The sequence below is a fragment of the Oncorhynchus nerka genome, linkage group LG19, assembly GCF_034236695.1.
Source record: "Oncorhynchus nerka isolate Pitt River linkage group LG19, Oner_Uvic_2.0, whole genome shotgun sequence".
In the NCBI taxonomy this organism is placed as follows: Eukaryota; Metazoa; Chordata; class Actinopteri; order Salmoniformes; family Salmonidae; genus Oncorhynchus; species Oncorhynchus nerka.
Window position 1 is genome coordinate 6,031,463 of NC_088414.1, and position 26,868 is coordinate 6,058,330.

At 45.0% G+C, this 26,868-nt stretch overlaps 1 protein-coding gene across 1 annotated transcript in view; it reads right to left on the reverse strand.

The window, feature by feature from the left end:
* Positions 1-26,868, reverse strand: part of niban2a (niban apoptosis regulator 2a) — a 57,499-nt gene that overhangs the window by 9,447 nt on the left and 21,184 nt on the right. The window contains exons 6-8 of the mRNA XM_029689181.2: positions 9,089-9,204; positions 2,308-2,412; positions 1,859-2,021 (exon numbers count right to left, since the gene is read on the reverse strand). Coding sequence (XP_029545041.2) covers positions 1,859-2,021; positions 2,308-2,412; positions 9,089-9,204 — 384 coding nt within the window. The remainder of the gene's footprint in view (positions 1-1,858; positions 2,022-2,307; positions 2,413-9,088; positions 9,205-26,868) is intronic.

A 26,868-nucleotide genomic window follows, 5' to 3' on the forward strand; every position in this document is an offset into this window, starting at 1 on the left:
CAAGTTCTGTTTTAGTGCCTGGCTACGCAGACGTGGGTGCAATGATTGAATAACATGACGTGATCGGTGAGGTCAGCATGAAATGGGTGTTGGGAGTTTTTCAGGATAAATGGTTAGATCTGCTTTCCACCAGACACTGGGAGGTGAATTCAGCTTTCAGCAGGACAAAAACCTAAAACACAAGGCCAAATCTACACTGGAGTTGCTTACCAAGAAGACAGTGAATGTTCCTGAGTGGCAGAGTTACAGTTTTGACTTAAATCTACAGCAAGACCTGAAAATGGTTTTCTAGCAACGATCAACAACCAATTTGGTAGATCTTGAAGAATATTGAAAAGAATAATGGTCAAGTGTTGCACAATCCAGGTGTGGAAAGCCCTTAGAGACTTACCCAGAAAGACTCAGCTGTAATCGCTGCCAAAGATGCTTCTACAAAGTATTGACTCTGGTGAATACTTATGTAAATGAGACACGTCTGTATTTCATTTTCAATAAAATGTGCACCGTGTTCTAAAAACATGTTTATACTTTGTCATTATGGGGTACTACATGTAGATGGGTGAGAAAAACAATCCACTTAATCCATTTTGAGTTCTGTCTAACAACAAAATGTGGAACAAGTCAAGGGGCATGAATACTTTCTGAAGGGACTGTAATGCTGTATGTGACCAGTTACTGTAGTGTAACTAAATACAAAACCTAACAAAAACAGTAATGGACAAAAATATTCCATACACACACTAATAAACACAGGACATGTGAGCCCTGGCCTCTAGTGACATCCAAGGAATGCAGTCCTTCAACATTGTCTCCATGGGAAACAAAACATAAGAGAAAATGTTAGAGCAGGAAGGCAGAGAGATGAGAGAGAGGGGCGAGAGAGAGGGGCGAGAGAGAGGGGCGAGAGAGAGGGGCGAGAGAGAGGGGCGAGAGAGAGGGGCGAGAGAGAGGGGCGAGAGAGAGAGAGAGGGATGAGAGAGAGGGGCGAGAGGGATGGGCGAGAGGGGCGAGAGGGATGAGCGAGAGGGATGAGAGAGAGGGGGGCGAGAGGGATGAGCGAGAGGGATGAGAGAGAGGGGCGAGAGGGATGAGAGAGAGGGGCGAGAGGGATGAGAGAGGGGCGAGAGGGATGAGAGAGAGGGCGAGAGGGATGAGAGAGAGGGGCGAGAGGGATGAGAGAGAGGGGCGAGAGGGATGAGAGAGGGGCGAGAGGGATGAGAGAGAGGGGCGAGAGGGATGAGAGAGATGAGAGAGAGGGGCGAGAGGGATGAGAGATGAGCGTAAGGGATGAGCGTAAGGGATAAGACCCTTCTATCCCAAATGGCACTTTATTCCCTACACACTACTTTTGACTAAGAGATAGGGATTGTCAAAAGTAGTGCACTATGTAGGGAATAGGTGCCATTGGGGACGCATTCAATGACTGATCTAACTGCACTCAAACCACAAACAGTTGCTAACAAAGGCCCCTCTGTTGAGGAGCATTACAGCATTGCTCATTTTACAGCGGAAACACTTCGGTAATTCCCTTGACTCTCCACTAGACGCTTGGACTGAAAAAGTGCCATCGTTGAGACAACTAACGCACTGTGATTAAGTCGACACACTGCATCACAGCCTGTGTGTGTGTAAAGTGGAAGGAGTGTTTCCTGTGGGTGTAAAGTGGAAGGAGTGTTTCCTGTGGGTGTAAAGTGGAAGGAGTGTTTCCTGTGGGTGTAAAGTGGAAGGAGTGTTTCCTGTGGGTGTAAAGTGGAAGGAGTGTTTCCTGTGGGTGCTGCTGTGTCACAACACGAGGTGAGAGGGTGTCAGGATATATATTTTAAAGCGTGTGCGTGTGTGCCCAGGACGCGCCTCTCACCGCGGATCTTGCCACTGACGTGTTCCTTGGAGGTGATAATCTGGTCCATGTCTGTGCGTAGAGCGGCGTCTAGACGGGGCGTCTCTACCTCACAGGCCTGGACGAGAGCCTCGTATTGGGCCTGGGTCTGAGACAACACCTGCTTATACACCGCCTCAGAGATCTGGAGAGGGACAGGGAGAGCGAGAAAGAAAGGGTTGTCCCAGATGCCACCCTATTCCACAACCTTTGACCAGGGCACATAATGCACGTGTAGGCTGGTCAAAAGTAGTGCACTATGTAGGGAATAGGGTGCCATTTGGGACGCACACGCAATCAGCAATGTGATCAGGAATGTTGGGCCAGGAGTTTTCCAGACTATGTGACCTGAACAGGAAAAACAGTGTGCTCAGGGAAACCTCTGGGGCCTGGGAAGGAACAGAGTGCAGCATGTAGGTAGAACGACTCACCAGCATCCAGTTCCTCTGTCTCTGTTGTATCTTCCCCTTCAGACGAGGACCAATCAGATTCCTCAGCTCTGGGTAGAGGGTCTCCATCACTAGGTTGGCTAGGATCTAAACGCGCACACACACACACACACACACACTTAATCACTTACACACTCTTTAAAGTGTGTGTATAGGATGTGCCTGTATGAGTAACCAAGAGAAGTAACTAGTGGCTGGCAGGACTTGGCACCTAGTAAAAGCATATGAGACTTTAGAGAGGCTTTGTTGTTGGAGTTCGGTCCCACAACAGAGAAAATGACAAGGTGTTGTGTCAAGTCTTAATCTTTGTTTCAAACAGAACGGTAACAAACACACACCTAACTGGCAACCTGTAGAGCACAACCACTTCAGAGTCACCTACATGAATGGGTTGACTGGTGTGTTTGCACAAGAGTATGCAGGGTTCAGTACATGAGTCCATCCCAAATGGCACCCTATATAAGTGCACTATTTTGACCAGGGCTCACAGTAATATGTGGCACCTTTACACAACATAATAATTGCTAAATGTATGAGTGAGGAGCTGTTCACAATATTCCTATGTTGTATGTTGTATTTATTATGGATCCCCATTAGTTCCTGCCAAGGCAGCAGCTACTCTTCCTGGGGTCCAGCAAACTGAAGGCAGTTCTACAATTTTAAAAACATTACAATACATTTCACAACACATTAAGTGTGTGCCCTCTGGCCACTAATCTACTACCACACATCTACAGTGCATTTAGAATGTACTCAGACCTGGACCTTTTCTACATTCGCCTTATTCTAAAAATAGTTTTTTAAATCCCATCAATCTGGGCTCCCGAGTGGCGCAGCGGTCTAAGGCACTGCAGCGTAGTGCTAGAGGTATCACTACAGACCCTGGTTCGATCCCGAGCTGTATCACAACCGGCCGTGATCGGGAGTCCTATAGGGCGGCGCACAATTGGCCCAGCATCGTCCGGGCCAATCATTGTAAATAAGAAATTGTTCTTAACCGACTTGCCTAAAATACATTTTAAAAATCTACACACAATACCGCATAATGACAAAGTGAAAACAGGTTTTTAGAAATGTTTGCAAATATTTTACAAATAAAAAAAATAAAACAATGTACATAAGTATTCAGACCCTGCTATGAGACTCAAGATTGGAGTTCAGGTGCATCCTGTTTCCATTGATCATCCTTGAGATGTTTCCACAACTTGGGGTTGTTCAATTGATGGGACATGATTTGGAAAGGCACACACACCTGTCTATATAAGGTCCCACAGTTGACAGCGCTTGTCAGAGCAAAAACCAATCCATGAGGTTGAAGGAATTGTCCGTAGAGCACCGAGACAGGATTATGTCGAGGCACAGATCTGGGGAAGGATACCAAAACATTTCTGCAGCATTGAAGGTCCCCAAGAACACAGTGTCCATCATTCTTAAATGGAAGAAGTTTGGAACCACCACGACTCTTCCTAGAGCTGGCCGCCCGGCCAAACTGAGCAATCGGGGGAGAAGAACCCGAAGGTCACTGACAAAGCGCCAGAGTTTCCCTGTGGAGATGGGAGAACCTTCCAGAAGGCCAACCATCTCTGCAGCAATCCACCAATCAGGGCTTTATGGTGGAGTGACCAGACGGAAGCCACTCCTCAATAAAAGGTACATGACAGCCCATTTGGAGTTTCCCAAAAGACACCTAAAGGACTCTGACTATAAGAAACAAGATTCTCTGGGTCTGATGAAAGGGAGATTGAACTCTTTGGCCTGAATGCCATGCGCCACATCTGGAGGAAACCTGGCACCATCCCTACAGTGAAGCATGGTGGCAGCATCATGCTGGAGGGAATGTTTGTGCAGTACAGAGAGATCCTTCCAACAGGACAACGACCCTAAGCACACAGCCAAGACAGGTGTGCCAAAGCAAACTCAAGTGTGCCAAGCTTGTAGTGTCATTCCGAAGACGAGGCTGTAATCGCTGCCAAAAGGTTCTTCGGCGAAGTAAAGGGTCTGAATACTTATGTAAATGTGATATTTAAATGGATTAGTAATTAATTTTCTAAAAACCCGTTTCTGCTTTGACATTATGGGGTATTGTGTGTAGATGAGAAATAATACGGCGGTAACATAAAAATGTGGTCAAAGGTCAAAGGTCGGAATACTTCCCAAATGCAGTGTATAACAGAAATCAGTGTGCACATAGTGCTATTAAAGAAACCTTCAGGTCAGTGTCTGAGACAGGATGCAGTTTGACCACTATGTAACTAATATCATGGGTCATTGATTCATTCTGCATTAAATAATTAAGTCCTGTAATATATGTTCTCATATACAGTAGCATGGTATTTTACGCCCTGATCTCTCACCCAGTGTGTCATGACAGACTATTTTCTCCCTAACATGCATTAAAATACACACACTCCAAACAGATACATCTGCTGGGATTGGGTTTGTCAGAGGGCCAGTTCTCAATTTCCCTTTGCTCATTAGTGGTTCTGCATTATAAAAGGTGCTTACACACACACACACACACAGCTTTTTACCTGCAGCGCATCCGCCTCACTAGATTTACAGCAAACATTGTTAAAAAGGCACTCAAACACTGAACACACACCTCAGTCCACCCCTCCTCCAATCCAACCCATCATACACAGTCACTCACTTGAAAATGCCAATTTTTTTTATTTAAACCTTTATTTAATTAGGCAAGTCAGTTAAGAACAAATTCTTATTTACAATGACGTCCTACCAGGGAAACAGTGGGTTAACTGCCTTGTTCAGGGGCAGAAAGACACATTTTTTACCTTGTCAGCTTGGCGATTCGACCCAGCCACCTTTCAGTTACCGAAGCTCATTGGCTGAAACTCAAATTGCTAGGGAGCTGGCCCGCGTGGGGGGAAAGGCGCCACACAGCTTCCAGAAAATAGTCGCTTTCAAACTAGGGATTTCGTGGCTAATTGCGGTGACACTAATTCTGCTCATACACTATGCCTGTATAAACTACACATTGACACATCCAGCCCAAAGCAGGAGGTTTACTAGTCGCCAAAGTTCAGGACCATGTCTTTAAAGCCCAAATTATACCGGGCCTGATTGTCCCATCTGAATTACATCCACAATTAGAAGTGATCGTAGGGTGTGGCGTTACACAATATGGCCAGATGGTGGTTTACTCATGGGCCACAGCTACGGCCAGAGCAGAGGATGAAGGTCCAGTCCTCAGGGGTAAAAATCCCCCCCCTTGTGTTTCAGAAAACAAACCCCTGCCTTTGTTACACAATACAAACAATGGCAGTGTACGTCATCTTCTGGGTCGTGTTCTTGTTTGATATAAGAAATTATAGGAGGATACTACTAGACAGTACTGTACTAGTAGTACACCTCACCCGTCTAGTTGCTCTCGGTTCTTGGTCAGAATCACATACAAAACATATTCCAGCATACATTTCACTGGTAAACAACTATAGTTTATATGCCAACATACAGTACCAAGTTTGTACATTGTGTGCTTTGCCCAGTCTTGGCTTAATTATTTGTGTTGTTGTTGATTTGTTTAACACTTTTTTGGTTACTACATGATTCCAGAGTTGTCTTCACTATTATTCTACAATGTTGAAAATAGTCAAAATAATGAAAAACCCTTGACATGACTAGGTGGGTCCAAACTTTTGACTGGTACTGTATATGCGAGACGGGTTTGTCACAGGAGTAGGCCAACTGTTTCCTGAACCCTAGGAAAAACAAGCAAGCAGCCCCCGCCCTGCAGCACAAACACTGGCCCTATGTCCCCTTTTTCCTGTGTTGCGTGTTTGTAGACACACTGGGGGGGGGGCGATTGAAACTAGCAGGAGGGAGACCGGGAAAGTGCTTACTGCCCTTTACCCAGGACCCAGCCCATGCACACAGTCTGGCACACAGTCTGGCACACAGTCTGGCACACAACACACACTCTCTGTGCTCAATAACTCTTCATTTACCTTCCCAAAGCTCCTCCTCTAAACTGTCGGTTCATTCATTAGGAACTGACACGGAAAAAAGGTTTTACTACCATGTAGCCTAATGAATACAACCCTACACTAAACAGTCAAACATGTCACCAGACAGCTAATAATTATTCGAAAACACACTGTCGGTTCATTCACATGGGGAAGACCAACATCTGTGGATATAAAAAACACACACACACACGACTTCCAGTGAAATCATAAGGGAAACTGAAAACAAACAAGTTTGACATGATAGTTCTGAGGAAGTGGTTTAACAGGTGTAAATATGCACACCCCACCCAACCCATCTCTTAAAGAGGACAACAAGGATACAGAACACAGTATTTATCCATCTACATGTGTAGTAGGCCTGGCTTGCTTTGGCTGCAGAATATAAAACCATAACCATAGTTTTAATACGATTTAATATGCTTGAACCGGGGCTCGACTTGTCTCTGCTTTCGACATACTTGAATAATCATCTCAATGCAACAGATTGGAGCTGAACACAGCGGCTAGCTACATTTTCCCCCTCGTCTCTAGATGTTCATAGAAGCCTACTGTGTGGTTGGTGAGGTACATGCTTTAGGACGCATGTGATGCTCTTGGCAAACCCTACGTAGGCAACAAAGGCTAGAAACACACCATTACTCCTGGAAGGACAGCTGTTATTAAATAGGGCCATGATAGTGACACGGTAAATCCTAGGGTGCCCATCCAAATAGCACCCTATATAGTGTACTACTTTTGACCAGGGTCCACATAGGGTGCACTATATAGGGAATAGGGTGCCATTTCAGATGCGTGCCTCCTGTCTCATGCCCAACACTGTGATCCCTTCAAAGTTGTCTCTCATACTAGGCAAGTCCGATCACGTCAGGACTCTTCCTGCTGTACACCGAGCTGTTGCCTGGCAACTGCCATTACGCAGGGATCTGCAGACCCAAGTCAATTTGACAACCTTACCCAGACACCATGGCCCTCTGGGCCTGGCCCGTGAGAGGTTAAATCTGGATGCGACAGGCCTGCCCTCTCAGAGTCATTGAGACTATCCAGAGGGCTCCTTCTACACGCCCTCCGTATGGAATCAAGTGGTGCATTTTTGAGAAGTGGTGTGACCAGAAACACATCATTCCTGACCAATGCTCTGTATTTTTATACTTTTTCTGAACAGAGGGAAAGCTTTCTCCAGCCGGCTTCTCGGCCTGTCACATAGACAATAACACATTGGGGAAACACCACTTGTTAATGCGTTTCAATTTTAAATTAACATTTTATTTAACTAGGCAAGTCAGTTAAGAACACATTTTTATTTACAATGGCCTACCCCGGCCAAACCCGCACGACGCTGGGCCCCATTGTGTGCCGCCCTTTGGGACTCCCAATCACGGCCTGATGAGAGTATAACCTGGATTCGAACGAAGGGACTGTAGTGACGTCTCTTGCACTGAGATGCAGTGCCTTAGACCGCTGTACTACTCGAGAGCCACGGAGGGGGCTGCGTCGCTTACAGCCAGTTCCCAAGCCTTTAGTCCAGTCATGGGTCTTTTGTGCTCGTGGCCATTTCATAGCAGCGTTTTGCATCGCTGGAAAGCGTGGAGACGACACATCCCTCCTTTAAGACCGCTTTATTGGTCGCCCTTATGTCCGCAAAGCAAGTGAGAGATTCATGCCTACAGTTGGAACGGGTGCTTTCCAAGGTTGCCTCATTGCCCAACCCTCCCTTTATGCCTAAAAAAGGTCAGCAGCAATTACAATTCTCGTCTTGGACCTTGTGGCTCTCCGTCCGCCGCCCTTCCCTTCTACAGAAGAGCGACTCCACCGTTTTTGTCCAGTGTGAACGGATAGAACGAGAGCTTGGCACAAGAGCGACCAACTCGGTCACGGGAGCCTCCCTGCAAGGGCAGAACCAGTCAACGGTTATCACATTGGATGGCGGAAGCTATTATATTGGCCTATAATAGTAAAGCGTTCCAGCCTCCAGAAGGCCTCACTCCACCAGAGGTATGGCTACTTCTTAGGCACTGTCGAATTCTCCTGCAAGGAGATGCCCTTGCGATACAGCTTGTTGGGCATCCCCTTATACTTTTAGGAGGTTCTACCAGCTAGACGTCACTGCACATTCTTTGGTGCATACGGTCCTTAGTGTCGGGGCCTCTGAGGGTTGATATGTTGTAGTTACCTGGCTTCGGAGAACATGTTGCAATAAGGGAGTATTCCTCATTTGAGATATTGAAACTAATAATGGAAAGATGACTTAAGGTTACTTGTGTAACCCCGATTATCTGATGAGTGAGATCTCACCGTATTCCCCTACTCACAAGAGTGTGAGGACGTTCGGCATGCTCGAGAATGACTCTTTAGTTTGAGGGGCGAGGCTCAATTCATTCGCCACTCGACCGGTCCGTCTCCGACAAATGTGTTGTGATTGGTTCTTTGCGCTTATAAGATTCTTCTTGAGTCCCTCATGTGAGATAGTGTCTAACTCATATCAGAGAACTGATGTTATGCTTACGTTTTCTCAGGAGGAGAGTTCAATTCCACCTGTACTCTCAGAGAAACAGTCAACAAATCCTCAATAAATAGACAGACCTCAAATACACACCAGCTGCCTGACTCACATCCATCGTGGACACTCAAGAGGTTTAGCTAAGGCCGTGACTCAGACCTGCTGTAAGTACTGTAACGTGTTAGCATCACCTATTCACAATACATTCAAATTAGACGAGGTTGACTAAAATGTGACTCAGTCCTCAAGGAGCTAGAGCCAGCTCCAGTGTTCCTCTCACCTGTGGTGGCCCTCCACACATCATGTCCCAGGTGCCGTAGTGTCCCTGAGCCTGCCTGTGGAGCCGCACTGCATCTGTGAAGGCAGGGGTCTGCACCCTGCACTCCTCTGACAGACCTGGAGGGGGCAGGCAAGAGCACACAGTTACGATAGGCTGGAGCATCTGTGGTGGAAGTGATTGTGACGTTTGAAATGTTTCAGTATGAACACCGAGGTAGAGTCCCAAATGGCACCCTATTCCCCATATAGTGCACTGTTTTTGACCAGGTCCCATTAGGCTCTGTTCATAAGTAGTGCACTATATACGGAATATGATGCTATTTGGGAAGGCCCTGAGAGACACAGTTTGTTTGGAAGACACAAAACAGGCGTGTCAACTGCACTGAGCGACCAGCTATCAAACTATTCAGGTAATTGAATTTGAAAAATCTATTCTCAAGCTTTTACATGGCTTTTCAAAACACACTTTTCAGTTGCTCAAGGAAGTTGCTAGAACATTATCAACGACTTCTTAGCCCTACATAAACCAGCCATGTTTCACCACAGCGGCTATTTGTTAATAATAGGAGCTTGACCGTGGGACAACACAGGAATCACAGCCCTTGTCAGGCAGCGGAGTCGTGCCCAAAACAGGAAGTGACAGAGGCGGTGTAGTTACTATGGTAACGGCCTCTCCCAGTAGCAGCAGGGACAATGGTAGGCAGCTGAAGAGGAGTCAGCACACGTGTTCATAGGGCTATTTCGCTTTCAGGAAGTCAGCATTCATGTGGGTTTGCGTATGTGGTAAAAATACACCAGCCTTCAAGGTCAGGGTATTCTGAAATAAGGCTGAAATCGGTTTCTCAAGGTCATTGTATTGAAACACCGTCTAGTAGGTAGTGTGTTGAGGTATCGACATGAATTGAATAGCAAGCAAGCAAGATGTGCCTGCCATATGGATGGATGGGACAGAGCTCCACAGCATGCATACAAAGAACACAATGTGCCAACATGTGCATACAAATCACTATGCCAGGTAAACAGAACGGTGAGGAGCTATTGATTGTGCCAACGTACAGATGCGACCTAACGACTACAACCCTCCACGGAATCAGTAGAGGATAGCACTCAGCTTAGTCGAAGTCAAGCAACCCACTGAGAAAACACTATGTAGGAGGAGACCCCCCCCTGCTAAATAAAAAAATGTTTGGGGGGAAAATACTCTTACATAACAGAATCGCATATCACCTCATGACTCCACAAGAGTGAAGCGTACAGGAAAGACCCACTTGAGTGTGTCTGTGATGTAGTCTAGTCATGTGCAAATGTGTGTGTCTATCCCGCATGCCACGGCTGTGGGTTTGACAAAGAGAGGAAATTATATGGAGAAGGTTGGGGGAGGATTAGACAGGAAGCACTCCCTCTACCCCCATGCCCGCTATGCCAACTCTGGGCTGATGGGTGAGGGTGAAAATGGGGCTAGTTTGTCTTGGCATTCATGAGAACACAGACACAGGTCTGTATCCAAAATGGCACCCTATTCCCTATATATATAGTGCACTTCCCCCTATATGGTGCACTCAAAAGTAGTGCACTACATAGGGAGTAGAGCATCACACAGCAAGAAAAATGTGTCACCAGGGATAAAGAGGGACGGACCCCCTTTTAAAACAAGCCTGCTATGATTTCCCTTCATAAAAATAACAATTTCTCAAACCATGTTCCCCTTGGGACATGTAGAGCAGTGTGAACTTTTACTAAACTACATGTAAACTCTAAAACTAAAAGCATTGTAAACTCAGCAACAAAAAAATGATGTGTTTTTCCAGAAGTGTCTTTCAAAGATAATTTGTAAAAATCCAAATTACTTCACAAATCTTAATTGTAAAGGGTTTAAACACTGTTTCCCATGCTTGTTCAAGGAACCACGAACAATTAATGAGCATGCACATGTGGAATGGTCTTTAAGACACTAACAGCTTACAGACGGTAGGCAATTAAGGTCACAGTTATGAAAACTTAGGATACTAAAGAGGCCTTTCTACTGACTGAAAAACACCAAAAGAAAGATGCCCAGGGTCCCTGCTCATCTGCGTGAACGTGCCTTAGGCATGCTGCAAGGAGGCATGTGGACTGCAGATGTGGCCAGGGCATTAAATTGCAATGTCCATACTGTGAGACGCCTAAGACAGAACTACAGGGAGACAGGAAGGACAGCTGATCATCCTCACAGTGGCAGATCACAAGTAACACCTGCACAGGATCAGTACATCAAAACATCACAGGTACAGGATGGCAACAACAACTGCCCGAGATACACCAGGAACACACAATCCCTCCATCAGTGCTCAGACTGTCCGCAATAGGCTGAGAGAGGCTGGACTGAGGGCTTGTAGGCCTGTTGTAAAGGAAGGTCCTCACCAGACATCACCGGCAACAACGTCGCCTATGGGCACAAACCCACTGTCGCTGGACCAGACAGGAAGTGCTCTTCACTGACGAGTCGCGGTTTTGTCTCACCAGGGCTGATGGTCAGATTTGCGTTTATTGTCGAAGGAATGAGCGTTACACTTTACTGTGGAGCGGGATCGATTTGGAGGTGGAGGGTCTGTCGTGGTCTGGGATGATGTGTCACAGCATCATCGGACTGAGCTTGTTGTCATTGCAGGCAATCGCAACGCTGTGCGTTACAGGGAAGAAATCCTCCTCCCTCATATGGTACCCTTCCTGCAGGCTCATCATGACATGACCCTCCAATATGACAATGCCACCAGCCATACTGCTCGTTCTGAATGTGATTTCCTGCAAGACAGGAATGTCAGTGTTCTGCCATGGCCAGCGAAGAGCCTGGACCTCAATCCCATTGAGCACATCTGGGACCTGTTGGATTGGAGGGTGAGGGATAGGGCCATTCCCCAGTAATGTCCGGGAACTTGCAGGTGCCTTGGTGGAAGAGTGGGGTAACATCTCACAGAAAGAACTGGCAAATCTGGTGCAGTCCATGAGAAGGAGATGCACTGCAGTACTTAATGCAGCTGGTGGCCACACCAGATACTGTTACTTTTGATTTTGACCCCCCGCTTTGTTCAGGGACACATTATTCCATTTATGTTACTCACATGTCTGTGGAACTTGTTCAGTTTATGTCTCAGTTGTTGAATCTTATGTTCATACAAATATTTACACATGTTAAGTTTGCTGAAAATAAACACAGTTGACAGTGAGAGGACGTTTAAATACCCCCTTTGCCTCCAGAACAGCCCAAATTCTTCAGGGCATGGAAACGTTGTTCAATCGGTATCAAAAGGACCTAACTGGACCTCATTTTTCGTGAACAGGGTGGTGTACCTATTAAACTGGCCACTAAGTATCTCTCAACACAAATGAACACCCACACATGGAAAGCATATCTTAGTGCTTCGAGGCAATACCCTGGAAAAGGGAATCATGTTTAATTCACAAAAAGGCTTGTTGGAAACCTTTACTTATAGCAAGATCAGGGAACAGATTGCTTCCAGAGTAGCAGCAGACATGAGAAAGTGTTTAGTAAAAATAGAACATGTGGTAACATTTACCAATGTCTCTTTATTTGAGGCATTTCCGTCTCTCTCTCTCTGCACTACTGTGGTTGGCGTGACTCCCGAGTCCTACCACAGCCAGATCCCAGTTCTTCACATCCAGCCTGTCTCGCTCTGTGTGTATACACAATGGTAAACAGACCCCACCACGGCAGAAATATGGCCCACTCAGTCTGCTAAGGGTTAAAGCTGCGATGTGGTGTTAAGTTGATCAGGCCAGGAGGAGTATACTACAACACTAGATATTTTCAGGATTTTATCAAGTTAGCCAGTGTCAGCTAGCGTCACATTCCAGCTCAGGCTTTTATCCATGATACGAAGGGGGATATTGATCCTGTATCTGTCGCTCACTCAAGCCGGGCTCGTAACTGTGGGCATGTTGCACGTCGAACACCAAACTCTTCATTGAGACAACGCTGAAACAGCAATTCATGGGGGAGTCAGTGGGGTACTGTGTGTATGTGTTAGTATGTTTTAATACACATCGATATACACACCGTTCAAAAGTGTCTGTGTTTTGAAAGAAAATCACATTTGTTGTCCATTAAAATAACATCATTGATCAGAAACAGTGTAGACATTGTTAATGTTGTAAATGATTATTGTAGCTGGAAACAGCAGATTTTTTATGGAATATCTACATAGGCGTACAGAGGTCCATTTTCAGCAACCATCACTGTGTTCCAATGGCACGTTGTGTTAGCTAATCCAAGTTTATCATTTTAAAAGGCTAATTGATCATTCGAAAACCCTTTTGCAATTATGTTAGAACAGCTGAAAACTGTTCTGATTAAAGAAGCAATAAAACTGGCTTTCTTTAGTAGAGTATCTGGAGCGTCAGCATTTGTGGGTTTGATTATAGGCAGAGTTGCAAAGAAAAAAACATCTCTCAGACTGGCCAATGAAAATCAAATATTAAGATGGGCAAAATAGACACTGGACAGAGTAACTGGAAAGAAGGCCAGCATCCCTGAGTCACCTCTTCACTGCTGACGTGGAGACTGGTGTTTTGTGGATACTATTTTATGAAACTGGGCCTCTTACAAATAAACTGAAATACCTTAATTACATAAGTATTCAGACCCTTTGCTATGAGTCTCGAAATTGAGCTCAAGTGCATCCTGTTTCCATTGTTCATCCCCGAGATGTTTCTACAACTTGATTGGAGTCCACCTTCGGTAAATTAAATTGTTTGGACATGATTTGGAAAGGCACACACACCTGTCAATATAAAGTCCCACAGTTGACAGTGCAATCAGATCAAAAACCAAGCAGTCAGGTCAAAGGAAATGTCCGTAGAGCTCCTAGACAGGATTGTGTCGAGGCACAGAAACAGGGAAAGGTACCAAAACATTTCTGCAGGTTGAAGCTCCAAGAACACAGTGGCCTCTATCATTCTTAAACCCTCTAGTACACTAGCGTCCCACCTCGACAACAGCCAGTGAAATTGCAGGGCGCCAAATTCAAAACAGAAATCCCATAATTAAATTTCCTCAAACATACAAGTATTATACACCATTTTAAAAGATAAACGTCTTGTTAATCCAATCACAGTGTCCGATTTCAGAAAGGCTTTACTGCGAAAGCACACCATGCGATTATGTTAGGTCAGCACCTAGTCACAGAAAACCATACAGCCATTTTTCCAGCCAAAGAGAGGAGTCACAAAAAGCAGAAAGATGTCAAATGTATCACTAACCTTTGATGATCCTCCTCAGATGGCACTCATAGGACTTCATGTTACACAAGACATATATGTTTTGTTCGATAAAGTTCATATTTATATCCAAAAATCTGTTTACTTTGGCGCGTTGTGGTCAGAAATGCCTAGTCTCAAACAAACATCCAGTGAAAGTGCAGAGAGCCACGTCAAATTACAGAAATACATCGTAAACATTGATAAACGATACAAGTGTTAAACATACAAATAAAGATACACTTCTCCTTAATGCAACCACTGTGTCAGATTTCAAAAAGGCTTTAGGAAGAAAGCACACTTTGCGATTATGTTAGGTCAGCACCTAGTCACAGAAACCCATACAGCCATTTTCCAACCAAGGAGAGTGTCACAAAAGTCAGAAATAGCATTACAATTAATCACTTACCTTTGATGATCATCATCTGGTGGCACTCCCAGGTCTCCATGTTAGACAATAAATGTTTGTTTTGTTCGATAATGTCCCTCTTTATGACCAAAAACCTTTTTGTTCCCGCGTTTTGTCCAGTAATCCGTCCAGACAAAAAGGTTTTAAAAAGTACAATAAAAGTTAGTAGAAACATGCCAAACGATGTTTAAAAATCAATCCTCCGGTTGTTTTTGTCGTAAATAATCAATATTTCAAAACAGACAAAAGATTCGTCAATAGGAAAGGAGAAACAAGAAAAGGCGCGTTCCTGATCAGGTGCATGGCTGATGAATGGAAATTTCCACTGGCCACTGATTGAAAGTGCTGTATCGCCCAAATTTTTCAGAGTAAATGCCTAAAGACTAGCCACTTGTAGAGGAAGCCAGAGACTGAACTGGGTCCTAAGTATTTGTATGGTGGATAGGCTTTCAATGGAAAAACAGCCTTTCAAAATAATAGTACTTCCTGGTTGGATTAGCAGGCCGTTTAATTTGGGGGGGGGGATAACTATTTGTTTAGGGAGGTGACCAGGAACCTGATGGTCACTGACAGAGCTCCAGAGTTCCTCTGTAGAGATGGGAGAATATTCCAGAAGGACAACCATCTCTGCAGCACTCCACCAATCAGGCCTTTATGGTAGAGAGGCCAGACGGAAGCCACTCCATAAAAGGCACGACAGCTCGCCAAAAAGGCACCGAAAAGGACTCAAGGAAATACGATTCTCTGGTCTGATGAAACCAAGATTGAACTCTTTGGCCTGAATGCCAAGCTGCACTACTGGAGGAAACCTGGCACCATCCCTAAGGTGAAGCAGGTTGGTGGTAGCATCATGCTGTTGGGATGTTTTCCAGAATGCTCAGGAACTTTGGAAGGTGAACCACAGCCAAGACCATGCAAGAGAGTCTCTGAATGTCCTTAAGTGGCCCAGCCAGAGCCAGTACTGGAACCAGATTGAACATCTCTGGAGAGACCTGTAAATAGGGAGCGTTGCTGCACAGCTATCCATCCTGACAGAGCTTGAGAGGATCTGCAGAGAAGAATGGAAGAAACTCCCCAAATGCAGATGTGCCAAGCTTGTAGAGTCATACCCAAGAAGACTCGAGACTGAAGCACCTTTTGGTTTACAGATATCATCTGTTTATTTTTAATACATTTGCTTTGTTAATAGGGGGTATTGTGTGTAGACTATTAAATGCCCAGGATCCTCTCAAGCTCAGTCATGGGCATTAATATGGAGTTGGTCCCCTCTTTGCTGCTATAACAGCCTCCACTCTTCAGGGAAGGCTTTTCAACATTGCTGCGTGGACTTGCTTCCATTCAACCACAAGAGCATTAGCCAGGTCGGGCACTGATGTTGGGCGATTAGGCCTGGCTCTCAGTTGGCATTCCAATTTATCCCAAAGGTGTTTGATGGGGTTCAGGTCAGGGCTGTGTGCAGGCCAGGCAAGTTCTTTCACACCGATCTCGACAAACCATTTCTGTATGGACCTCGCTTTGTGCACAGGGGTATTGCCATGCTTAAAACAGGAAAGGGTCTTCCCCAAACTGTTGATATAGGCCACGTAGTGTACTTTTCTAAACCTTTAGGTGGGTAATGAAGATCTCATCAAGTGATAATACCATCACCTGCCACAGGTGAAGCCACAGGAACAAGTGGTTGTCATGGACACCAGGTCTAACAGCCAAGAACAGCAACAAAGCCATTTTTGACCACAGTGACAACTGCCTGTGACTACTCCAACTCTATGAAAGGGAAAAATAGAGAACTCAGCCATTTTCTTCAAATTCACACCATGGAACCCTATATAGTGCACTACTTTTGAAAAAGCAGAGCACTATAAATAAGGGTATAGGGTGCCATTTCAGATGAAGCCTTATAACTCCAGCTAACAATCAATCCTCTGAATGTGATGCAAATCACTTTTATTGGACTGCACTTTATGATAACCAATTCCCCTGCGAGCCCAGAATATGCAGCAAGCCACACAATGTGTTTGTATCGGTGGTTAGATTTATGAGGGAAAACTGAATGGTGTTTCTGTACTGGTCAGACTATATCGCCTTGCAGCATCTTCACTGTGTAAATGCTCTGGTTAGCACTTAACCACTATTCAAAGCAGTTCTTTGACCGCAGTATTATGCTCCCTGCAACTTATCCTTAGTGATATTCTAAGTAACAAGAGGCACTATACACTGAACCATACAGTCCTAGAAAGAAAGAGGGAAATACTAAATGAGAATTCTGACCAACACAATTCCTCTAACAACTACTTCCAGTTCTGCCAACTACTACTTCTCAAATACAGTTGAGTACACCTGCAGGAAATGACATGCATGACAACATGCACATGACTCATGTTCTGTTGCCCTTCTAGTTATGTACATGAGTACTGTCCTAAATGTGTCATATTTACGCACATGCACAGAAACAGACACACCCCATCTAAACACGGAGGGCATTTAAGAGGAGTGAAACCTCACCTAGTACACTACAGACCATTTCAGTACACTTGAGTCTGTAGTGTACTAGGTGAGGTTTCACTCTTAAATGTATATATGTGTATATAATATATATATATATTTTTTTTAAACACATTTCCCCTTCAATTCAGTTGTAACTACTGCCAGCTCAGCATTCTAAACAGCAGAGAAGACAGTTAAACTGCTAATGAGCAGCGTCACTGCAGTGGAAGGAAGCACACAGCAGGAATGTTGTCTTTAGAGGAGTGACTGGAGGGCTAGCAGGCCTGGACAGGTAGGGGATGTACCATGGCTCTGCTTGACTCCAGAGAGGGGCCAACGAGGGGTGAAAATTCTGGAGCTTTTTCATGTTTGTAAAGAAAGTCGAAGACACTAGTCAATGTGTAGCTGGGTGTGTTAAACCCACCCAATGTGGTGTGCAGTTGATGATAACCGTGCAGTGATCACCATCAGTTGATGATAACCGTGCAGTGATCACCATCAGTTGATGATAACCGTGCAGTGATCACCATCAGTTGATGATAACCGTGCAGTGATCACCATCAGTTGATGATAACCGTGCAGTGATCACCATCAGTTGATGATAACCGTGCAGTGATCACCATCAGTTGATAACAGTGCAGTGATCACCATCAGTTGATAACAGTGCAGTGATCACCATCAGTTGATGATAACAGTGCAGTGATCACCATCAGTTGATGATAACCGTGCAGTGATCACCATCAGTTGATGATAACCGTGCAGTGATCACCATCAGTTGATGATAACAGTGCAGTGATCAACATGTTATCGTTTAGCTGCTTCAGCCACCTGTGGGACCCAACAAGTCTGTTCATATGATTTCAACGGCGTGCTCTACTTCACTCAATAATCACTGTTATTGTTTCACCTTTCTGTGAACGTGACCAAACCAGCTCCGTGCGTGCATCCACCATCGTGCGCATGTTAAGTTTGTCTATCCTCACCAGACGCAAATCAGGACACACAAGTTGAAATATCAAAACAAACTCTGAACCAACTATATTAATTTGGGGAAAGGTCAAAACATTCAAACATTTAGCCAGCTAGCTTACTGTTGCGAGCTAATTTGTCCTGGGATAAACGTTATTTTACCAGAAATGCACAAGGTCCTCTACTCCGACAATCCACAGATAAAAAGGGGAAACCTAGTTAGTTAGTTTCTAGTAATCTCTCCTTGTCCAGTCTTCTTCGGACTTCTTATGGTGGTTGGCAACCAACTTTAAAAAGGTGCATTACTGCAACCAACTGGACTGGAGTCTGGACCTCAGGTCATCGTTCAAATCTCCCACGCCCCAAAGCTAGCCTTGAGCCAGGCCGATCTCCCGGCCTGCTCAGTGGACCCTATGATCCCTCGGCTACACAGCTGATGCCTCCCGGACTCTTCACTAACACAACTAGAAGCCACTTCGTCACCGGATTCCTGCAGTAAGCTCTGGACCTTTGCACAGGACGCCCTTGTCCCAAAGCTAGCAGCAGTTAGCCTCGAGCCAGGCGCATCTCCCGGCTAGCAAACAAAATTACACCAGCTACAATACCTCTTTGCTAATTTGGCCTGGACCCTCTGTCGACACGGAGCCCCGCAGATCCATCACGACTGGTCTGCCGACGTAATTACGTCGATAACACTCTTGTCCCAAAGTTAGCACCAGTTAGCCTTGAGCCAGGCGCATCTCCCAGCTAGGGTAGTAACGACTACATTACGGGTTCCCTGTTACATCTATTGCTGTTCACTGGACCCTATGATCACTTGGCTACATAGCTGATGCCTACTGGACTGTTCATTAATGACGGTACTCCATTTTGTTCATCCATCGGTCCCCAGCCTCAAACTCAGGCCCTGTGTGTATTTAACTGACCCCCTCTGCCCATTCATCGCCATTTTACCTGTCGTCTTAGCTGATTAGCTGTCGTCTTACCCGTTGTGATCTTAGCTAGCTCTCCCAATCAACACCTGTGATTGCTTAATGCCTCGCTTTAATGTCAATATGCCGTGTATACTGTTGTTTAGGGTAGTTATCGTTTTATTTTACTGCGGAGCCCCTAGTCCCACTCAATATGCCTTAAATTGCTCTTTTGTCCCACCTCCCACACATGCAGTGACCTCACCTAGCATAACTAGTGCCTCTAGATGCAACCTCTTATCGTAACTCAATGCCTAGGTTTACCTACACTGTACCTGCACCCTACCATACCAGTCTGTATATTATGCACTGAATCTATACTACCACGCCCAGAAATCTGCTCCTTTAATTCTCTGTTCCCAACGCACTAGACAACCAGTTCTGACAGCCTTTAGCCGTACCCTCATCCTACACCTGTGTTCCTCGGGTGATGTAGAGGTTAAGCCAGGCCCTGTGTGTCCCCAGGTACTCATTTGTTGACTTCTGTAACCGTAAAAGCCTTGGTTTCATGCATGTTAACATAAGAAGCCTCCCCCAAGTTTGCTAAAGCAGTGAGTAAAACACACTTCACCAACCCTGATGTCCTTGCCGTGTCTGAATCCTGGCTTAGGAAGGCCATCAAATTCTGAAATGTATGCCAAACTACAACATTTTCCATCAAGATAGAACTGCCAAAAGGGGGAGGAGTTGCAATCTACTGCAGAGATTGACAGAACATTCCAGTCCAAACAGTCTGAGCTTCTAATTAAAACAATTAAACCCTCAGCTCCCAGCTGTGCCCTGGACACCATATGTGAATTGATCGCCCCCCCATCTATCGTCAGAGTTCGTTCTGTTAGGTGAGCTAAACTGGGATATGCTTAACACCCCGGCCGTCCTACAATTTAAGATAGATGCCCTCAATCTCACCAGGTGGGTTCCTAATCCCCTAAATCCGTAAACATGGGCACCCTCATTATCCTGACCAACTTTCCCTCCAAATACACCTCTGCTGTTTTCAATCACGATCTCTGCCTGCATCAGTTACGGGTCCACGGTCAAACGACCACCCCTCATCACTGTCAAACTCTCCCTAAAAAAAAACACTTGAGCAAGCAGGCCTTTCTAATCTACCTGGCCCGGGTATCCTGGAAGGATATTGACCTCATCCCGTCAGTACAGGATGTCTGGTTGTTCTTTAAAAAGTAATTTCCTCACCATCTTAAATAAACAAGCGCCTTTCAAAAAATGTAACACTAAGAACAGATATAGCCCTTGGTTCACTCCAGACCTGACTGCCCTCGACCAGCACAAAAACATCCTCTGGCATACTGCACTAGTATCGAATAGTCCCGCGCGATATGCAACTTTTCAGGGAAGTCAGGAACCAATAGTCACTTAGGAAAGCAAAGGCTAGCTTTAAAAATAAAAGAAAATGCATCCTGTAGCTCTAACTCCAAAATGTTTTGGGACACTGTAAAGTCTATGGAGAATAAGAGCATCTCCTCCCAGCTGCCCACTGCACTGAGGCTCAGAAACCCTGTCACAACTGGTAAATCCTCGATAATTTCAATAAGAATCTCTACGGCTGGCCATGCTTTCCTCCTGGCTACCCCAACCCCGGCCAACAGCTCCACACCCCCGCAGCTACTTGCCCAAGCCTCCCCAGCATCTTCACCCAAATCCAGATGTTCTGAAAGAACTGCAAAACCTGGACCTGTACAAATCAGCTGGGCAAGACAATCTGGACCCTCTCTTTCTAAAAGTATCCACCGCCATTGTTGCAACCTCTATTACTAGTCTGTTTCGTATCGTCCGAGATTCCCAAAGATTGGAAAGCCCCCTCTTCAAAGGGGGTGACACTCTAGACCCAAACTGTTACAGACCTATATCCATCCTGCCCTGCCTCTAGATCCAAACAGACCTATATCCATCCTGCCCTGCCTCTAGATCCAAACAGACCTATATCCATCCTGCCCTGCCTCTAGATCCAAACAGACCTATATCCATCCTGCCCTGCCTCTAGACCCAAACAGACCTATATCCATCCTGCCCTGCCTCTAGACCCAAACAGACCTATATCAATCCCGCCTTTCTAAAAAGTCTTCAAAAGCCAAAGTTACACAGATCACTGACCATTTTCGAATTCCACCGTACCTCCGCAGTCAGGTGTGCAATCCGGTTTCCGAGCATCACTACTCTGGACGGTTCTGACTTAGGCATTTGTAGTTGTCCACATATTCTAGGTGTCTGGCTAGCCTGTAATCTCTCCTTCCAGACTCATTAAGCATCTCCAATCAAAAATGAAATGTAGAATTGGCTTCCCATTAAGCAACAAAGCCTCCTTCACTCACGCTGCCAAACATACGCTCGTTAAACTGACTATCCTACCGATCCTCGACGATGTCATTTACAAAAGAGCCTCCAACACTCTACTCAGCAAACTGGATGCAGTCTATCACAGTGCCATCCGTTTTGTCACCAAAGCCCCATATATCCCCCACCACTGAGACCTGTATGCTCTTGTCGGCTGGCCCTCGCTACATATTCGTCACCAAACCCACTGGCTCCAGGTCACCTATAAGTCTGTGCAAGGTAAAGCCCCGCCTTATCTCAGCTCACTGGTCACCATAGCAACACCCTCCCGTAGCACGCGCTCCAGCAGGTATATATCTCACTGGTCATCCCCAAAGCCAACATCTGCTTTGTCCGCCTTTCCTTCCAGTTCTCTGCTGCCAATGACTGGAACAAGTCGCTGAAGTTGTAGACATATCTCCCTCACTAATTTTAAGCATCAGCTCTCTGAGCAGCTTACCGATTGCTGTAAATAGCCCATCCAACTACCTACCTCATCCCCATATTGTTTTACTTTTTTTGCACACCAGTATTTCTACTTGCACATCATCTGCACATCTAATCACTCGTGTTAATTTACTAAATTGTAATTACTTACTGCAATAAATAGGCCATAGTAGCATCTCCTTACTCTATTTGCACACACTGTGTATAGATATTTTGTTTGTGTTATTGACACTACGTTTGTTTATCCCATGTGTAACTCTGTTTTTGTCGCACTGCTTTGCTTTATCTTGGCCAGGTCACAGTTGTAAATAATTATTTAACCAGGTAGGCCAGTTGAAAACAAGGTGAAATAATTTAGATTTTAATATATATATATTTTTTACGTGGGTAATATGCTCATAAAGACCAATGAGGGGATGGGACACACAGGACTTGTAGCGTGTCAAGTGTCTAAAATAGAACTAAGTTCTATTTTAACACCCGACTACGCAGACACTCATTGACGCGCGCAAGTAGTTCGGATGAAATGATCGAATAAAGTGTACATTTATTTTTCGCAAAGCTCACGCACGCAATGCGGCTGATGTGGTCAGCATGTAATTCAATTTCTCACTTCTCCATGGTTGTGTCCCAAATGGACCCCTATTGCCTATGGAGAGCACTATGTAGGGAATAGGGTACCATTTGGTAGGCATCCCATATTAACTACATTCCTGGTCAGGCTCTACGTCTTCATCACGGCAAACTCACTCAGTAATTCTGATGTCACAAAGGACAGTCAACCGACGAGTTCTTTTGACGTGGAATGTCAGAATTTTAAGAAACTGAACAATGGTAAGAATACAACTCCTGTCAAAGCAAAGACTGATGCACATCTTGTTGTAGCTTATTTTAGCACTTCATGGAACACACTGCCTTAAATGGACTTTATTTTTAAGCTAGTGCTGCTAGCTGTGGCTTTTTAACATTATCGCTACCGGTGGCGATCCAATGGATATCAATGGCCATTGACTGTCCAATGCTACTGCTGTGACATGTTCACTAACCAAAGAGGGACAGAGTGGAAGTGCCATTGGTGTGACCGTGTGATATCGGGTGGCTACAGAAGGACGTTTGCCGGCTTTTCCGATGAGCTGAATCAGAGCCTTATTGATGAGTTCACCAATGTAGCTATAGCCCAGGCTAAAAAAAAGCTCTGCACTGAACATCTCGTGGAGAGTTGGGCGAATTTGATGCGTCCCACTTCTCAGAGAAGGTGACTCGTTCAACTCCACTTCACCACAGAGACTGGGCCGAGACCGTTACTCGAAAGGGCACGAGCGAGCAGAGACTTGAAGGATCCATTCCATCTGGCAAACAGATGGTCACCGCTGGGAGTGGATTATCTGACCCCCAGAATGTGTCCTCTGTCCCAAACAGGGGAACACCTCACCGCTGGGTTTCCACGACATCAGAGCACCGAACCAACGGAGGATCTCGTCACCCCCCTTTCTCACATGGCGCTCCTCGCTGCACCGTGCAGCCCCTCAATGATTTTGGGGGGGAAACCACACTGTGGAACAGGTTAAATGATATAAAAACTCATTGTAAAAAGCGCTGGAGTACCTTAAATGAAATTCTAGGCTATAAAGCCAACTCGGCTCCATCCTTCATTCGAGCAGATCAATGAAAACCCTTTGATATTGCCAACCACTTCAATTGTTTTTTGTTGTTGACAAGATTAGCAAATTTAGTCTTCATAGTCATGCATATTGGACAAAATAATGAAAGGCAAGCAATGTGGGTGTGGAAGAGGTGAAAAAATGTGGCTGGTCAATTCCTGAGGTCAGTACTGGAATACATTGCAACCCGTTTGCCACATCTTGAATGTAAGCCTAGAAGACGGTATGTGCCCTCAGGCCTGGAGAAAGGCAAAGGTCATTCCACGGCCCAAGAATAACAAAGCACCCTTTAAAATAGTTCAAACAGCAGACTATAAAAAATATAAATCACCCTGTTACCGATGCATAGAAAACTTTAAGGGAAAAAAAACCCAGACAAAATACATGTAAAATAACATTATACAAATTGGCAAAAGGACTTTCAGCAAGGATATAGGGAAGGACACGCAACATTCTCGGTACTTACACAATAGACTGATTGGCTGAAAGAAATTGATAAGAGGCTTGTGGGAGCTGTTTTGCCAAGACTTCAGTGCAACTTTTGATTTCATTGCTCATAACATATTGTTGCAAAAAAAAAAAAGCTAGATGTTAAGGATTTCCATCCTCTTCCTTACGGGGCGGCAGGGTGGCCTAGTGGTTAGAGCGTTGGACTAGTAACCGAAAGGTTGCAAGTTCAAATCCCCGAGCTAACAAGGTACAAATCTGTCGTTCTGCCCCTGAACAGGCAGTTAACCCACTGTTCCTAGGCCGTCATTGAAAATAAGAATTTGTTCTTAACTGACTTGCCTAGTAAAATAAAGGTAAAATTAAAAAAAAAAAAAAAAAATTATCATGGATTGAGAGGTACATACAGTGCCTTCGGAAAGTATTCAGACCCCTTGATTAACCACATTTTGTTAAATTACATCCTTATTCTAAAAAGTATTAAAAATTGCCACACACACACACACACACAATACCCCATAATGACAAAGCAAAAACCGGTTTAGACATTTTTGCTATTTTATAAAAAAAAATCAACTGAAAACTCATTTACATAGTAATTCAGACCCTTTATTCAGTACTTTGTTAAAGCACATTTAGCAGCAATTACACTACAATCTTGGCACATCTGTATTTGGGGCGTTTCTCCCATTCTTCTCTGCAGATCTTCTCAAGCTCGGTCAGGTTGGATGGGGAGCGTTGCTGCACAGCTATTTTCAGGTCTCTCCAGAGATGCTTGATCAGGTTTCGTCAGACCAGAGAATCTTGTTTCTCATTGTCTGAGAGTCTTTAGGTGCCTTTTGTTAAACTCCAAGCGGGCTTTCATGTGGCTTCCGTCTGGCCACTCTACAATAAAGGCCTGATTAGTGGAGTGCTGCAGAGATAGTTGTCCTTCTGGAAGGTTCTCCTACCTCCACAGAGGAATTCTAGAGCTCTGTCAGAGTGACCATCAGGTTCCTGGTCACCTCCCTGACCAAAGGCCCTTCTCCGATTGCTCAGTTTGGCCAGCACTTGTTCTTGGGGACCTTCAATGCTGCATAAATGTTTTGGTACCCTTCCCCAGATCTGTGCCTTGACACAATACCGTCTCGGAGCTCTAGACAATTCCTTCAACCTCATGGCTTGGTTTTTGCTCTGACATGCACTGTCAACTGTGGCACCTTATATAGACAGGCGTGTGCCTTTCCAAATCATGTCCCATCAACTGAATTGATCACAGGTGGATTCCAATCAAGTTGTAGAAACATCTCAAGGATGATCAATGGAAACAGGATGCACCGGAGCTCAATTTCCAGTCTCATAGCAAAGGGTTTGAATACCTATTTAAATAAGAGTTTTAAATGTTAACACATTTGCACTGACCTTGAATAAAGCCTGTGTGTGTATGCTGATGATGCAACAGTATACACGTTGGGTACGAAAGTTAAATAAATACTTGACACCTCTAACAGAGCTCCAGTCAGTTTTAGAATGGGTAACTAGCCTTGTGCTAAATAAAATAGAAACGCATAGTTTGGGACAAATCAATTGCTCCACCTTAAACCTCATCTAGATCTATTATTGAATAATGTGGTGATTAGTCTCCTCAACTTGCTCAAACTGCTGGGTGTAACCATAGATAGCAAGCAGTCATGGTCAAAACATACTCAATGGTTGTTAAAATGGGAAGAGGTTGTCCATGATAAGGTGCTGCTTTGTTTTGACATCTCAAATCAACCAGACAGGTCCTACTGGCCCTTGTTGTTGCACCTGGACTTGTGTGGTCATGTGCGGCAAAGAAGGACATAGGCAAATTGCAGTTGCTCCAGAACAGAGCGCTTAGATGTACACGGAGCACGAATCGCAATGGCATGCATGTCAATCTCTCCCGGCTCAAAGTGGAGGAGAGATGAACTGCGTCACTATTGGTCTTTTTGTGAGGGTGTTGAAGGTACTGAACTGTCTGTTCAAGCAGTTGGCACACAGTTCGGACACTCATGAGTACCCCACAAGGCATGCAACCAGAGGTCTCTTCACAGTCCCCCGGTCCAGAACAGAGGCTGGGAAACACACAGTACAGTAGCCATGACTACATGGAACGCCGCCACTCAAGCAATAAAAAAAATAAAACCACACCTTACGGCAGGACGAGACAGACATTTTTTATTAGGGCTGTCAGTGTTTTTTTAATTGACGCCATTAACACATTTAGTTAGTTTGAGCCCCTGAACCATAGTTCAAGTTCAAGTCCATGCAGCTGATGTGCTAGTTTGACAACCACTTTACTGGCTAGCCACTTGTATGACAGGGAATGGTAGTAAGGGGCTTTTAATATACCAAAGTCAATTTTAATCCCTCCCAGGTGGCTCTCTGGACTCTAATTTGCATCTACCCGCAAGGCTGAATTTGTTTATCACCGAAATGCATCGTTATCATTTACAAACGAAACACACCGTTGATGCTGGCAATACCAGTAACAATGGAGGACATCTTCGAGCAGGCTAAGCTAGAAGAGTGAGAGCGTGGGACACCGATGGACAAGTCGACGAGCAGCAAGCAAGACTGGACTTCGGTGAGTAACCACAACTACCCGGGAGTTACTGCGCACCATAAATCGGTGAGAAACGGCGTTCACACGCACACAGAAGTCATGCACGATGCTGAAACGCGTGCCAAGCAGGTCATGGATGTAGCAAAGCAGTTGAACATTGAAAACAAAGTTCCCACACTTTGCAGACCGTGCACAGAACATGATCGCAGTTGAGAGACATCTGCCTTTCGAACACCT